This window comes from Aptenodytes forsteri, unplaced genomic scaffold (genome assembly GCF_000699145.1).
Source record: "Aptenodytes forsteri isolate BGI_AS27 unplaced genomic scaffold, ASM69914v1 Scaffold286, whole genome shotgun sequence".
Taxonomy (NCBI): Eukaryota; Metazoa; Chordata; class Aves; order Sphenisciformes; family Spheniscidae; genus Aptenodytes; species Aptenodytes forsteri.
The window spans coordinates 513,631-530,979 of NW_008794491.1; the positions used below are offsets into that span (position 1 = coordinate 513,631).

At 42.6% G+C, this 17,349-nt stretch overlaps 1 protein-coding gene across 4 annotated transcripts in view; it reads right to left on the reverse strand.

Moving 5' to 3' along the window:
• Positions 1–3,718: 3,718 nt before the first annotated feature.
• Positions 3,719–17,349, reverse strand: part of TEAD4 (TEA domain transcription factor 4) — a 61,440-nt gene continuing 47,809 nt past the window's right edge. For all 4 annotated transcript variants that reach the window (XM_009290919.2, XM_009290921.2, XM_009290918.2 and 1 more), the window contains exons 11-13: positions 8,341–8,481; positions 6,721–6,873; positions 3,719–3,957 (exon numbers count right to left, since the gene is read on the reverse strand). In XM_009290919.2, the coding sequence (XP_009289194.1) occupies positions 3,844–3,957; positions 6,721–6,873; positions 8,341–8,481 (408 nt within the window). In that variant the 3' untranslated portion in view covers positions 3,719–3,843. The remainder of the gene's footprint in view (positions 3,958–6,720; positions 6,874–8,340; positions 8,482–17,349) is intronic.

The following is a 17,349-nucleotide window of genomic DNA, read 5'->3' on the forward strand; positions in this document are numbered from 1 at the left end:
GGGAGGTGCTGATCTCTTCTCCCTGGTATCCAGTGATAGGACACATGGGAATGGTTCAAAGCTGAAAGTCAGGGGAGGTTCAGACTTGACATTAGGAAGCATTTCTTTACCGAGAGGGTGGTCAGACACTCATACAGGCTTCCTAGAGAGGTGGTCAATGCCTGCCAGTGTTTAAGAGGCACTTGGACAATGCCCTTAGAAATATGCTTTAACTTTTGGTGAGCCCTGAAGTGGTCAGGCAGTTGGACTAGATGATCGTTGTAGGTCCCTTCCAACTGGAACTATTCTATTCTGTTCTGTTCTATTCTAAAATTGTACCTGTATATGAAGTACATTCAGTAGGGCTTTGCAAATAGCCTATATTCTGGTCTTGTTTGAAATCTCCATTGAAATGGAAATCCTCAGGATTCCTCACATGCTAGGCCAAATAAAACACCCTTTGTAGGGCCTGGCATCACCTCTTCCACTGACAGCGAAATCTTCATCCTCCAGTGTATGTCTCTATTTCACTGAGTGGGTAGCACCGTGAGACTTTAATCTGAGTCTCGTGTTCATCTCCGTCACTGAAGTTTTGTATTTGTGCATCTGTCCTTCGACAATTAGTTCCAACATGCTGTCCAATTTTGGGTCATGTTCTGACTATGTACCTCTCAGGCACTGATGATCTTTCTGATAATTTACCTTTCATTTGCCATCTTTCTCTTGTTCTTTTAAGGACATATTAAATTATGTTGCAAATCATTCTTAATATTTATTCTCCCAGTTCAAGCCTAGTGTTTCAATGGTGTTCAGGTTGCTCAAGTTGTCTATACATACTCAGTTTGCAAAAATCTCCTTTAGTGCTATCTGCAGACTAATTTACCCTGCTGCTTTCTTCCTCCTCCAGACCACTGATGATGTTAAAAGAGAATGGGTCTATACTAATCTTTTTCAGTACACACCTTCCCCTCAGTTAACACAGTCATCCGTCATCTTTGTTAAAGGTCTTTTTAGTCATTTGCTTTTCATCTAACTGCTGACAGCCACACCAAAGCGAACTCATGCTTCAGATAAAAATTTTTAGGGGGTCCTATATGAAAATGTTACCATAATAAACTTGTCTAACTCACTTGATTTATAAGTTAAATTTTAATAGTTCATTCTTTACTGTTTCTTGAAAATTCCTTGTGAGGAATCAATTCACCCAGCTGCAACACAGAGTCAGAAAAGATTGTATTGAATCCTAAGGTCGTAAACTAAGTATTACAAACCTAGAGGCAGCATTATAGGCTTGTGTAAGTTTTACACAGGCTTTGGGAAACAGTTCAGAGACAGAAACTCCGTACTATTAGCCAGCAACAAGCCAGAGGAATACTTAAGATTTAAGTAATTGAGGAAAACACTGCATGTTTCTCTACATGTTTCTCTACATTAGGAGCTAGCAAAGAACAACTGCTCTCAATACCAGCTTCAAAATAAAACCATGATGATTCCAAGGCACCAGCAGATTCCTCCTCGGAAGTATTGCATGGAGTGGCTGAAGCTACCATTATCTAGCTAAAGTTCAGTGTTTACCAGAATTTGTTTAAAGCTGGGTAAGAGAAAGCACAGCTAGTGAAACACACAAGGAAGCTCGTGAACACAATCAAGAAGAGCTAGTGAAAAATTAGATTGTTGAAACAAGCATCTAAAGCAGCAGATTGCCCAAAGCATCTTGCGGGGAAAAACTGAGGAGCCTGAGAACCCCTGGGAAGTGAAAGAGCTGAGAGTTGATGTGAAAGATGCCGGTGCTTTCTCTGAGCATAATGAAGAGTTTGGAGGAGATAATTGAGTACAATACCAGATTATGTTTTAAAAAGAATGTGTTCCAGTAAGGGAATCTTCCTTCCTTTCCTCCCTCCCTCCCCACCCCCACCCAATCTAATATACCAAGTAGAAGTGATGCTGATGGTACATTGGAAGGTGGCTGGCTGGGCATTTTTCATGAATTTCAGTGAGAGGATGGGGAATATTCGACAATACTTGTGAAAAAGCCCAGTTGAGTCTTAGACCTTCAAGTATTCAAAGGATTAATCTGAGTCCATAAAACATGGGAATAACGTTCTCTAGGAGTGGAAGATTTAAACTTTGAAGGGAGTTGAGATTTAAACATGCAGGAAACAAAATCGTCAATCTCTGAGAATACTCTTGGAGTACCTTGTAAATAAGTACAACTTACAACTTCAAATACAGAAATGAAATATCTTAAAGGACAGGAAGATGGTTAGGAAGCTGGAGGAGATATGTAAGTAAGTCTGCCTCTACATATGCTGTGGGAAGAGTTGTACAGTATCTTCATGGAATCCACAGAGCCCTTTAACCAGCAGACTGAAAGCTGTAGAAGTGAGTACCAACAAGCTCATGAGTTCTTCAAAGAAGTCAGATTTCATCTGTGTGTGGCTGAAGCCCTTACCTTCTGGCATTCAAACAAACCCTTGATTTCTACGGTATCTCAGATTCCTCAGGTACCCATGAGTACTTTTCTCTGTGCCAAAAATGCAAGGATGAAATAAGTGTGAGGCATTTCCTAAGGTGGTGTGATGCATTGTGGAAAGAGGAGATGTAACACCATATATTCAAACCTGTGCCACAGGACTGTGCCTGGCCACCCAATAAATTGCCTGTTCAGTGGCTGCCAGAGAGCACCATGCAACCGACCTCTTCCCTCAGAGTAACATGAATGGCTGGATCTTCCCCCACATCAGCAGCATTGTGGAGACCAAGATTATTGCCTCTTGGTGACTCTTGAGTAAACCACCTCAGTTTACAAGTAAAGCAGAGAGACTGTGTTTGATTGCCTTGGAAACATGGAAAGCTAACCTCTTTTCACTATTCTCTCTCATCCTTTTCCTGCGATTTGCTGGCCAAATGGCATTCTTTGCAATACATGTGCGCCTTACTGTCTGCAACTAACAGGTGGAACAATTCAGTCTCGGTAAACAATTATTTTGCTGGGGCACAAGAAAAGAGCAGACTCTAGCTCCCTGAGCAGTGCTAACTGCGCAGGGAGAGCAGAAGCAAAAGCAGCAAGAATTATTTTGGTCAGTCAAGTCAGCAGACTTGCATCAGCAGACCTGATACACGGAGGAAATCTGCTGGGCAAGACCACATGATTTAACATACATACCCAATTTTCTAAGCATAACTTCATTTAAAAGGCAAAAGAAAGGTTGCTCTCTCACTATCATGCACAGAAGAGAGGGAAACAGTATCCAGCCTCTAACAGGAGGAAGGTTGAAGGAGCCTGTGACTGCTAAGGTGGACAGCTGGACAGGCAGATATGTAGGTTATATATGCAATCTCTATACACATGCATGTGCCCACACTTGTCTAACTGACATCTATATAAATGTATGGTAAGCATGTCTGTGCATGTGTTGACCTACAAATGAATGTATATGAGTGCACACACTCAGACCAGATGTAGCATGAACATTTTCAACCTGTTCATATGTGGTCAAACTTGTGGAAGCTGCTGCCATTGCTGTACCTGTATGCTCAGGTGCATACCACTCCTTTTATGTGTATGATCACACCCTGTGTGTGCTCTGTGGGAAATACATTCCAGAGGATGCTGTTTATGGTGAAACCCTTAAGCAGTTATTTGCCTGTTTCTTTGACTCCAAGTCTTTTCCCCATTTGCAGAAACCTGGAGATACAAACTTATTTGACCCTGTCAATCACAAAACAGTTCAGAGGTGCTTTTCTGAAAATACACAATATCTGCAGTTTATTTTTCAGTTTGGTATGAGGGGGCAGGGGTTGTTCAAGCACGGGCTTTTTTCTTAGACATGCATCCCATGGACGACTCAGGGCAGAGAGTCTCTAGTCCTTCACCAGCCGGTAGATGTGATGCTGGGCACCGTGGTCACTAGTTGACACCTCAAAAACATATGCTATGCACAGCAAGGTCTCCTGTGTGTCCCTGTTTGTCACAACCTAGACAGAAAAGGAGAAGAAGCTGAGATGGCAACCGCTGTTTCTCTGCTTACATATTCCAACACATTTAACATAGAGCAAAAAGTCAGTAATAGGCAAAGAACAGAGAAGCACAGGAATGATACACAGCTCGGCCACCCCAACCCCCAGTTTATGTGCCCACACACCCAAGCAAAGCACTTTCGCACCATCAGGACTACAATGCAGTGAAGAGACAGGGAGGTGAGCAGAGTCTGCTGTGGAGAAAAGAAAGCTGTGACCAAGCAGTGACCACATAAGTGGAAGCAGGTCCACTAGGTCTTCTACTCCCCACCCCCTGGTGTTGCAGGTTTCAGCAGAGAAAAGGTGTTCCACAGAAAATCTCTTTTTGCTCTGTTTGTTGGGTATAGAAAGGCCACCTCCTGTGGCACATCCACTCCTGCTCACGTATGTGTTGATATATCACAGCCACGAACGGTTCTTTCCCTCCACCTGCTCCTGCTTGTCAGTGGTAGACACAGACCATGAGGATTATAAAGTATAACTCATTTTACAGGAGACTTATAGGTTTGACTCCGTTACACCTCCCATTCCATACACTGTAGATCTCAGGAGAAGGATAGCTGCTACACTCATACATGCTTACAGAAGCTCCCTTTTTCCGTTTCTTTTTCTATGGTCCCTCAGGAACCTTAGCTTCTCTGCAATGTGACTCAGTGTCAGCAGCATGGTGATGGAACAGTGTTGTCCCAGTTTCAGAAGCATGCACTGCCTACACTACATGGCAGGGACAAGCAAAATGTTGCACCCAGAGCTCCTAGCTCAGCTTCCCTCTCTCTGTCACTGCACAACTTTACACATTCTTGTCATCTGAGTTTGTGCCATAGCTAAAGCTTCAAGCAGTTCTCTCCTGCTGGAGGAGATGATACATTTTTATCAGCAGTAGCACCAACTCAAGTGGAGAAGAAAAACGTACCAGCTGGAGGCTTGAACTGTACCAAAGCCCAACCGTTCTTGTGAAAACAGAAAGAAAATAGCTGTTTTCAAACTTGCTTATTAAATTTAGCAGCCTGACTTTGGTCTATTCTGTTTTCTTGTCTTATTTCATGTTTGGGTTTGCAGCTGAACTAACCCTTCTCCTTTCTTCTGCAGGCTGTTGTGAGTTGTACACATTCAGGTGTGGTAAGGCACCAGAGCCTCTTCTGAAAAATGGGCTCTGAAGTCTTGGAGGGCTAGATCCAGAGCAATGTGCAAAGCAAGATAAATCATGCTTGTGAGATTAGGGGTATCTAAGCTCATGAAAGGGTCTAGAAAAAAGATAATTAGACTTGCCTCGGAAGTTGGTAGTGGGGACTGAGGACTAGCAGCATACCTTGCATTAAGCATCACCATTTTTCAGCTCCCCAGTGGGGAGTGCGGGGTGGAAAATGCTCAGCCTGCTGCTCAGGGAGCAGGACTGCAAGGCAATATATAAAAGGCTGTGCCAGCACCCACATGAGAGGCCTCTCTGTGGCAGGAGGTAAGGGAAGGACATGAGTTTACTCAAAACATAAAGCCCCAGAGGAAATATAACTATATGACAACTTTTGTAAAGTGTTTATAAATTTATAAAATTTATAGCAAGCACTAGCCTGACTGAGGAATGAAACATGCAGAAAGCAGTTACAGTGTCCCTCAGTATGGATTACAGCACACAGGCCTTCCATCTCTCTGTTCCTGCCCCCTTCATGCTTTTGCTCATCTAAAAAAACTCTTTGCATTTATACTCCTCTTTTCTTCCAGATGCTGAAGATCTTAGTACAAACATGAAAGAGTAAAACCTCCTAATGCCCTGTGAGGTATATTATTAACCTTGTGTGAGGTTAATAATGTGAGGACATTATTAACCTTGTTTTATAGCTGAGGTACCTGAGCCACAGAGCAGTGAAATGAGTTGTCTGAAGTCCCACAAGATCTCCAGAGGATGGAATGAAGACCACTTGATTTCCATTCTTTCATACAGCCTCTAGCATCTCTTCCACTTACCCAACCTCAGGTTCTCTGGGCGAAGATCTGTGACACGTCTTGTAGAGGCGAGCACAGAACTCAGTCCATTAGGAAAATCCACCTTTTAAGCTGTCTCTGCACTCTTCCCAAATTTAGGCTGCATCCGAGCCTGGAAAGGCTCCTGGTATAACATAGACACTAGTGCAAATCTAGTTCCTGTAGCCTTCTAGTACTGCCCTACCTAGAGGTTGCAGTGGTTCACGAAGGTGCCACAGAGCTTCCCCCAACATGCCCCTTCCTTTATGTGCCTCTATATTCTTTCCAGGTTCAGAATGGTCCTGAGGAAACAATTTATTTTTTTTTCCCCCTACCTGGTCAGTGAAGAACTCTTCCCATGACAAAATTATATAGCCACTTAACAGTGGTCTTGTTTTTTTTTATCTTGCAAAAAGGGCCAGGGCACAGAAAGGACCTCAACATTCGTCCAAAAGTGGAATGAGCATTTCCTTCATTGACTTTTGCATCTTTCTCCTTCCATTATCTCTCTGCCTCATGAGTTCTCCCTTTATCTTTCTTTTTCTCTCTTACTCAGGTTTCTCAAATTCTTCTGCTGCTTCTCTGCATGAGTTACTATCTCTAGAGCTCCATAAATGGTCTTGAGGTGCAATACGTGTGAGAGATACTAAGTTCAATTAGATGCTGAGCTGTAAAAGGAAATCTGCTTTGACTCACAACAGTGAACTCCTGCATGGGGCTTACATGTTTCCAAGCTCCAACGAAAACAGTTGAAAGTCCCACCTGTAAGATAGTAAAGTTCTCCAGCACACTGTTCATCATATACTTCTCAGGAAGGTGCTTGAGTTTATGAATGAAGTTTATCATGTATTCGCAGAGAGGGGAACGGTGAATGCGATAGGAATAGTGTCCATTTTCATAGCGTGCATACTCTGTCTGCAATGTAAAACACAAAAGGGGCATATGGGGCTAATGTCACATTAGTAGCATTAATCACATAAAGAGACTCAGAAAAATTACAATGGCATTTTCGAGTCATTTTATTAACAGTAATGAGCTGATTAATCATTCCTCTACAGTACTTCGCACCAAGGTCAGTCTCCTTGAGCCCTCTAATTTCTTCGGATTGGTTTCTTTTGTCTTTAGAACAGCGGGTTCCAGTTTACGAGCAGCAAACTGCCAAGGAGCTGTGAAAGGTAACTAAGAGGAGCAGACCAATTGTCAGCTATACTATAGTCTGCATCTTTAGTGGAAAAATATTAGGCATGGGTAAACTGAAAAAGTTAAAAACTACTGCTTTAGCAAAACCAGGAAGCTCCTAGTAAAGATGGTAATCGTATGCTCAGGATGCTTCACAGCTGGAAAGGACTAAAGCCTTCTGGTACCTGTGAAAGAGAACATAGAACATCTCTGCTCCCCCTTAGGTGAGGGTCTGGCCGATGTTACACAGAGGGATTTTTTTTTTTGTTCACATTCGCATCTTAGCTCCTGTGTATTTCATCTTCCTTTGACCAGAAGCTGAGCTTGGATTCTACCGTTTCACAGCAGACCCTTAAATGCCCATTACCTCCTTTCACCCCAAGAGCTTGGTCTCCTTTCCTGTGTACCATGACACCTTCCTTTGGCCTATCTATCCCATCATGCAAATACATAACCAGACTTCAGGCATGTCTATCATATGATTGGAGACGGGTCTTAGGGAAGGATGTAGCTTGAACTGACTGCTGACACGGAAACACCTGGTGTTCTGCACACAGCTGCTCCTCCTGCATCTAAAGGCTCCTTGAGAAAGACGGCAGCAAGAAGCAGGTCAGAGCAGCTCTCTTAGCAGCTGAATGGGGCATCAGAAAGAATTTCTTCAGTGCCAGATATATGCATAATTACGCAGCTCCACTGTTGCTCAAGCTGAAGTGTACAAACACTAAGATAAGCCTCACAAAATCATAAGACTATAGTCTGTAAATTATTACAGTCTATTAATTAATGGCTATAGTCTATAAATTATCTGTTTAAAAACACTGATGAGAGTGAGGTGTTGCCTATTTTTTTCACCTTTCTGGACTACAAAACAAGGGTCCAGGTTTCCTAGCTTTTCTTTGCTCCCCAAAAAACCCAGAGAATCACGAGAGCTGAGAGTCTTACATATTCACGTCTTCAGAAACTGAGATTTAAGGAAAAAATAGCAAACACTACCAGACCTTTGATGAAGTCCTGAGACAAGGCCATGTTGCAGGCTGGAGCAATCTTACACCTGCATGTCTCAGAAATGATAATCTATGGCATTCATCTTCCTGACAACAAGCATGGGATATATTTTGCCTTGAGATATATGCAGGATGCAAATACTTGAAGTGACAGAACAGCAGCCAGAGAGAACCTTGCACCCACGTGTCTGCTCCCTACCTCCACTTTCTCCACCACCTGCTTTCCAAAGGAACACACTTTGGTGGAACAGGTAATGACCATGTTTTCTGGGCTCTCATATTGGCTGGAAACGCCATAGAAGGATCTGGATTCATCTTCAATATTGGTGTTCAAATCAGCCTGCCAAAAAAAAAAGGCAAGAAAAATAGATGGTTATCAATAGATGGTTGTGGTGTTTTTTCACCATTACCTAAAGGGGTCTTGCGTAGCCAAGATTGTAAGGTATTGGAGTGTCCAAAGCTCCTTAAGCAGATCAATGTGCATCAAGCAAGCAGGGGAAATCTGAAGAGTATGCACTAAAATCCAGTTCCCGCTTCAGAAAATGGTGATGGGGATGTGCATACACATTGGGGAAGTCTGGTGGAATATCCTCTTAACATTAAAAACATATGACACAGACCCTTGCCTTAGCTGATATTTACCATAACTGAACAGTGCCAAGACAGCATGGAGGTACTCACAAAGCATGTGGAGAGCAGACAGGAGGGCACTGTAGAGACAGAGCAATGCAACAGACAGGCTAGACTGGTCTGCCTCACTAAGGAGGAAAAATAAGAGTACAGCAACTGTAATAAAGCTTTTCCACCCTGGATATGCAGGTAAGAGGAATGAGACAGAGCAGAGAGAAGGAATGGGTGAGTACACACACACACATTAGGCTCAGGTACTATGATATGAAGAATGTAAGTAGACAGGATGCAACATAAGGAATGTAGGTTGCTGACAGATCCAGCCCAGTTCCACCTGAATACAAACCCATCTCCATTAGCAGCCACAGTTTTCAAATGTGGGTGCCTAAGGTTGGCCAACTGAAGCCTCATGTTGGGACCCAACTCCTAAAAATCCTGGTTGTCTGAAGCTTCCACCAGGGGTCATTCAAACCACACTTATGAAAAGAAGAGGCAGTTCCCTTAAGCTCTGAAAACACAAAGGGTGTGTGGGAATGCCCAGCTCAGCTTCCTCCCTTTCAAAACTAAAACGGTAGAGCTGCTCTGTACTCCACAAGCCCAGGTGCTAGCTTACATCAGCAGAAAAGCAATGATCAGTTCCCATAGGCTACTTCAGACTATTCTATTCTTCCTGCTGATCTGAGGGAAACAGGAAACTGAAGGAAGTGTATTCCTGCTACAGTGGATACAGTGTGAATAGGACTGCATTAGATGGCATTCTAGCATGGTTTTCTTAGCTGATGTCAGTGAAGGTTTTTTATTCGAGATCTAGAGCAGCGCTTAGGACAAGCAACGCTAGCCTTGGAACTGGACCACCTCAATAATGAATCCTCCTTTTCTTCGCCGTACAAAATACCTGTCTCTTCTCTGCCATAAGATAATACTGTTAGCTTATTTCTCTTAAGTAGCAATTTCACAAGAGGTTTAAGTCAATCTAGAAAGTGCCAGTCCAGCCTTCTCCCCATCTGTAGCCACACAAGCTTGCTGCTACCTCTGTGCCACCATTAGCAATTGTACGACTCTGTAGTTAGCCAGATGAGAGAGATGATCCCAGCCAAAAAAAATTTTGTTGTGGTTTTGGTGGATTAGTTTTCAGTCAGACAAGAAAGCTCATTTGGATCCTCACAAAGCTGCAGGGGCTGGAAGAGGTGAGAACACAGACAAAAGTTGAGGGCACAAAGACTGCCTGTTTTGATAGCAACACATACTCAGGTTGGCTTGAGCCTCTTGGGAAACTGCACCTCAAAGTTGTAGTTTGATAACACCAGGCTGGTCCCGACACCAAGAGAGAGCAGTCTCACTGTCCCAGAGCAGTTTGTGCCTCCCCATTCCTCCTGTACTAACACAAATGCTTCTGTAGCTGTATTACGAGACTCACTGAGGAATTGCTCAGCTAGTTCTCAGTGGGATCAGTTCCCTGACCTGATTCAGAAGCACTTGTGTGCATTCAGACAAAGAACATGTGTTGGGAGGATGGGCAGCAATAGGGAAAGCAGAAGGCAGGACTGTTTCTTCTAGTGAATGCTGGGTTTGAGTAACTACAGCAGTAACTAGTAACCTACTAGAAGCCACACTTTGTTGTCATTCCTTTCAAGTTAAAAGTTTTGCCCCTAGACAGTCGGGCTGGGCCATATCTGTACCACAACACTCACCAGCAGCTCCCATCACACAGAGTTATTGTCACAGAAGAATTCATCATTTTGCCAACAGTGATGCCAAAAGCACTAGCAGGAAAAGCAGCCATGTAATAATGTGCAGTATTTCCATTCAATCGAATTCCTATGGCTGTTAACTTGCCACTTCAGGTGTGTGAAGGAGGAGGTGGTAAAGGAAATAAAATAAACCATCTCCCCATTTATTTCAGAAAATCCAGTTCCATTTTCCACTTAGCACAACACTGGAGCATTGCTGCCACTGTGCCATTGTGCACACATATTTCCACCTAGAGGAAAATTACCATCTGCATTAGATAAATGATGCCAGAGAAGATCCAAGCAAACAAACAAATAAAATCCAATTACCATGACTTTTTTTTTTAAAGTACAAACTCAGAAGCAAGTGAAAGACAGATTTAGGATAGGTTTTTTCATGAAGTACAGTGGGCAATGCATCTCCTGGGGTATCTCCTAGACTAGCAGTTGTAGCATTCAGATAATTCTAGTGGGGCAAAGATTCAGTGCAGGCAAGATGACAGAATGCTCCAATGTTCGCATCAACACTGGCAGCATTAGGGATGGACACACAGCTTTCACTCTGCTCTCAATGGAGAGCATAACAGCACAGTATTTAAATACATGATCACAAATCACTCTTCAAAATGACTGTGTTGTTTCTGACATTTTCTACAAAAATCCTTAACAATTGTACCATCTTCACCACAGATTATGGATGAAGGAAAGTCCATTTGTCAGAATGGCTTGCCTTCTCTGTGTGTCCCCCTTTTAAGTAGAATCCCTCCCTCTGAAGTAGTGATAGATCTTCAACCCGTGTGAATATGCTTGGCCCTACATGCATAATACATTCATACCAGTTTACACCAGCTGTGCACTCATCCCTTTATGTTTTCCTAAATTTGTCATCTCCTGCATACTATATATTCAAGAGCATCCTCTGATTTATCAGGAGAGGGTCATACAAAGCTGGCAATTATTTTATTCTCATGTTTGCTTCTCCTCAGAAGATAGCTTCACAAAACAATTTATCCAGCTGAATAGGTTCCTGACTTCTCCTAACAACTTACTCCTTTTTGCCCCCATAGATTTCTGCCTCCTCACTGAGCTGAAAACAGATTTGGGCACACGTGTTAAAATATATTAGTAAACCAATTTGGATTTAAAACTTTTTTAAAAATCACTTTACATCATTCACATTTGCACCACTGAGGTAGTGATAACTTTTGCACAAGACTTGGAAACAACAGCTGGAGGAAGATTGGAAGCTTTTACATTGTCACGACCACCTAAACAACTGTAATGCAGTGTTACGCTCCAATGGTTTGTCTACACTGGAGTAGTGTATGTGGGCAAATCCAGGCTAGCTTTAACCTGGTAGCACAGGTATTAATAGGAATAAGGCACAGGCATTACAGACTTAATCATAATTCAGGTTGCCAAGTGAATTATTACGGTCATGCTGAAGTCCTTGCTATCAAGTTTTCCCCACTATAGTTATGCAGCTACTTCGTTGGCAGCACAAATGTACATGTATTAGAGAGTAACAATGCTACTCTATTCTGGTTTAGGTTTTTATTGAGTTACTGTAATACTCATTTACATGTCAATGCAGCTAACTGTATTGTTTATTTGACCCATACTCCAGCTGTCTGAATAAAGATTAATTCCTTCCCTTCTCCAAAGAGGAACTAGACTAGGAGTCCTTCACAATATTGTTCAGCTATTTCCCTTGGGGGTGATGATAAACACAATGTATGGACCCAATTCCGCTTTTCCAAAGAAATTGTCCTACTGAGTCAAAAGAACAAAGGGTCAAGGCTATAGAAGCTTGGTCGGACCACTGCTACATAAACATAGCGGAGGCCCTCACTGCAGTACCAGACAAACATTTTCAGGGTCTCACTAGTAAAGTTAAGGTTACATTCCCCTAGACTCTTAATGGCAAATCAAAAAATAAGTGCAGTCAATATGAGGCAAAGCAGAAAGGTGCTATTTCCACTTGATGAGAAAAGCTTTGCTAGCCCTAAGAAGCCACTCTAGGTGCCTCCACACTTTGGCAAGTCTCCCATCAAAAGACCAGACTGTAGAATTTCACAGCTAGTTAACATCTAATAATCAACATTAAACTATTTGGCAGTAGGCAAAATTATGGTAATACTCTTTGAATTAAGCAGTACATAGCATTATGTACTATCAGTTCCTGGAAGCCCTGTTGCAGTGAAGCAATGGGGTCATGTTGGAACTCCCTGACGTTTACACTGCACCTTTTATTCTAAAGCACATCCCATATTATGGGCTAAGACTGTCAGACATGTCTTAGGGTGGTCAGTCAACAAGAGCTGTGTCCCATTTCAGCAACTCCAGGGAATGACAGTAGCAGCTAGCTGAGGGCTCCAGTTCATGTTTGCAGGAGAATGGAGCTGCAGGACTAGAATGGAGCATCAGGACTAGAAACCACATTGCTACTTTGGGGAAAGCATTCTTCCTTTCTCTTCACTTTCAGAGTTTCTTTCTCTAAAGGAAACCTTGTGTCAAAGCACACCCAATCCTGGGGTGAGCACCCAAGGTGAGCAGAGAAAGGTCTGCTTTACTCTGTCCAGTACATTCCACCCCTCAAAGATGCAAGGGAATAATAGTGACTATGACTTAAGGGAAATTAATCTTCCCAGCACTTCATCAAGTAGGAAGGCTAATCTTCACTTTATAGTCTGGGAATGCATGGACTTGTTGAAAACATAACTGAATGTGATTCAGACTTGGAGACTAGAACCTAGGTGCCTCAGCTCCTCACTGGCAAATGCACTAGTATGTCCAACAACAGGTGAGATATAATTCTTGAATACGTTCCTTACCCCAGCCTAGGCAGCCAAAGGAGACATAGTCAGGATTTAGGAAAGTCCATAGCCAATGGGCTGAGTTGCCTTGCCCCCCAGGCTCCTACTAGCCATTGCTAGCAACAGGGTGGGACTGCAGCAGGGGCGGCAGCAGCATTCAGCTGGTTGGGTGGCGTCCAGCACTCAAACAGCTGTTCTCTGTCTCTTCAAGGGCAAAGGTAGAAGACCAAATAGATGAGGCATATTACAAGCTAAATCTGAGTCATGGGCCACCAACTGGACCATACTACTTTACCTGATAAAGACAGAGTTCTGGCTTTCTGTCCAAGAACTTTTAGATGCAAAAGGCTGTGCACACTCTAGCATAACAGCAATCTGATGTCTGGGATGCATTCAACTTACTGTGCAAGCTCAGCACAGACGACATACTTGTCCATAGCTTGCCTGATGACTTCCAAACATACTGAAACTACAATCACTGAGGTATCTGTGACCTAGCACATCTCAGAGATCTACATATTTCATGCAAGAGAGCTGATCTGCCTGTTTTGGGGGAAACATCTGAGATTTCCTCCTTTCCAGAGAAGTAAGCAGAATTTTCTAATACCTACAAGACAAGATTTCTAGATGGAAGAGAAGTGATTTGTTCGGGGAAGGGCATAGTAACCCTCAACAAGCTAGTATTACTTTTTTTGTTTTGGTTTGTTTTTTTTAAATCATATTGGTGGTCTGAGTCTCTTAGCAGCTCTGCTGAAAACGGCTCTGATGAGCTTGAGTGTATCACTCAACTTCTGCAACCCCAAGAAAGAAACACTTACAGAAAAGTTGGCATTGTGCACTGTCCTAACCATATACTAAGCCAAGATTTTTTTCTGATCTTTGGTGGGAGTGAGTTTCACGACTGATTACCGATAAAGGCCTCATTCCCACTAGGACGAGGCTGTGAATCAAAATTTCTCTGAAACTCCTTACAGAGGGAATTGTGACCTTTGAGAATCAGTCTTCAGTTTATCTGAAGCTTTGAAAAGCAATGATTGGACAAGACTCCAAATGGCATTACATGCCGTCAGAAACCATAGCTTGCCGGTATCTTGCACACAGGTCCCATGTGGTCAATGGAAAGGCATGTGCTGAACAATTCTTTAAGAACAGTCCGAAACTTGTGCCACTGCAGCTTCAACTCCCAAGAAAGGGGAAAGGGGAGAGTTTCTGAGCTAGCTGAAGATAGTAGAAGACCTTGCCAACAGTACAGGTAGCTGCGACTTAGCTAGCCCCCCAGGATTGTGTTATATTGACACCCAGCAGACAGATTCCCTCAGCAATTCAGTCTTTCAACCTGCTTTTTGCTGCCAGCAATCTCTATACTGTTGAACACTTGGGGAATAACTTTGGTGAAAGAAGTGCCTTTGACAGAGTCCCTTTACATGAGGTAGTAACTGGTAGGAGGTGGTGCTGGTGACTGCAGGTGAAATTAATGGGCTGTCAGATCCATTCTCAGAAAAAATGTGCAAAGATCATAGCTACTGTTGCTAGCTACTGTCTTGTTTGCTGCCTCAGAAGAAGTGCCAAGGACAGAATGGACATGGAGACCAAATTACCATCTCCTTGCTCTCCAGGCAGTTTCTGCCAGGTCAGGATTGAAGGCATACAGTGGGCAGGGCAGGGTGCCGAGGGGAATTTGCACTGCTGCTGTTTTGACTGGATTTGCTTGGTACAGGAGAGAAGCCAAGTGCAGGACAGCAGTCGCCAGCCCACCCCTTCAGCCCCTTCCACAAAAGTATAATTCATTTACTGGAAAGAAAATACTCAGTGATTTGACTGGTCCAGCTTGCTTATCACTGAGGAGAAGAAATTACTACATATATTCATCATTGCCAGGAAAGGTCTCCCAAGCAATTCCCCGGATCCACCCCTCTGCAGATGGCTGCTCTGGACAAAGTACTGCCTGTCCTGAATTCCTGCTTTGTCATTTTCCTTCTATCTTCCACCCAGAGTCTCACAACTTCTGAAAGCTTTAAGATGCAAGGCACCATTCTACTAATGTGCAAAGCCCTGAAAACGCCTCTTCCCCAGCCTATTAATAACGATGCATATAGGAGGAGTTCATGGGGAGAACCAAGTAACAGGTGGTAGAGATAATATTACACTGGAAAAGAGCAGAGCTGCCACTGCCCATGTGTCGGGAGGCTAATGTCTCACATTCATTGTCGTGTGCTAGAATGCACTTGGAGCACAGAGAAATGTCACACAGATGTCATATACAACCTGCCAATCCAAGTCCAAGAGTTAGTTCATTGTACCAAACTCCCAATGCCAAAATCAAGGAAGAATTGCAAACACTGCTTATGTTTCAAACTAATCAACTTTTAGCTATTGTATAAATAATTTAAAGCACCATTGAACAAACATGAACATCTCTTTCTCAGTCACACTAGATCCTAAGTGCTATCAGTGATGACAAGAAACCCCAACCCCGGTATTTAGAGTTAGGCTTCTGGTGCACAACAGAACATCTGGTATATTCAATGCTTAGTGCAGTAATGGCAGGTTCCTGCCTCAGGTTTTTCAAGACTAAAACTACATATATACAAGCCCAACTTATTCAATGCCTTGATTTTTTAAGTCTTTGTCACCTGCAACCACCACTTCAATTCCGAACCTTTGAAAAATCAATCATATCTTCATGTCTCAAAACACCCCTTCAAGTATTTAACTCTACTCACCAAGTTTAAGGTTACTGGTAATTTGCTTTTGGATAATACCTTTATCCTAAAATGATGCTATAAATTCAACAGTGTAGTAATTGCTTTATCCAACACGTCTTTGGACATCAACAGTATATTTATATAGCTGTCCAGAGCAATCAGGCAGCAAAATGACAAGCACCCTAGCGTATACTGTTACAGAGGTACAAAAATGCAGAGGGGTATAAAAATCTCAGCTGAAATGTAGTTTTCTTCTGTTAAACTGTTTTTTTAAATCATATTGCCTTATCTGTGAAGAGTGTTTATTGGTGGGAGGGTTGCACTAGACACATCTATTGCAATACACCAAACTCAGGAAGTCCCATGACACGTGTAGCATGGTGCATTACAGGCATGGCTCACATGCTTTGTTTAAGTATGACTGCATTACCACAATATTTCAGGCATGTTGAATACAAAGTTTTGCAACAAAAAGGTTTGGAGTTTTCCTCAAAAAAGTCCAAATTTTCAGGAGCAAAAGTTTTTTTGAACTGCTTTAGTTATATTGCTTTAGAGATTCTAGCTGAAATCTTACAACAGGATTAATGCAAGTACTCCTGTGAAACACAGCGCAACTCATAAAAGTGCCCCAATCCTTTCTCATCCAGAATACGGCATCGGGAATGGTGTTTTCACTCCCTACTACTGTCTACACTGAGAAACAAAGAAGACTGAATGAATCACTTCTTAAAAGCCTTAGCAGCTTCCATTCAATCAATGACTTGTAAACTTAGCTTATTTGTAAGTGACAGCCTGTAGTGTTTCCACCAATAAAACCTGATGTTAACTCAGGATGGGATTCAACAATGCAAGGGTACCAAAAAAAGAATCAGAAAGTCAAAATATTAAACCAAGCCCAGAAATATCACTGTCGTCATAAATGTACAGATGCAGAGCCCCAGGGCATCATGTATGAGTTGGAGTAAAAGTGTTTCAAACCCTATGTGACATCTCTTTATGCAAGCCAAATTTCAGTGAGTTGATACCCTCTGAGCACCAGACACCTCATGTGGGCCCAGAAAGAGTCCAATTTAATGACATCCCACCACATAAATACTTCAAAAGCCTAACTTAAGTTGGTCTGACATGATGCGTAGGCCACATTTATCCTTCTGCTATTAAAAAACAAACACAATCCCCAAACCCAACCTCGCAAGCACAAAAGCACACTAACAGTTTTGATAAATAAAATCACAGTTGCACTAGATCACAATTTCATCATGATTTCTCTCCTCTTAAGTCAAAGAATTCAGAGTGTTTTATTCTCTCTACATAACGTCTCCCTCTA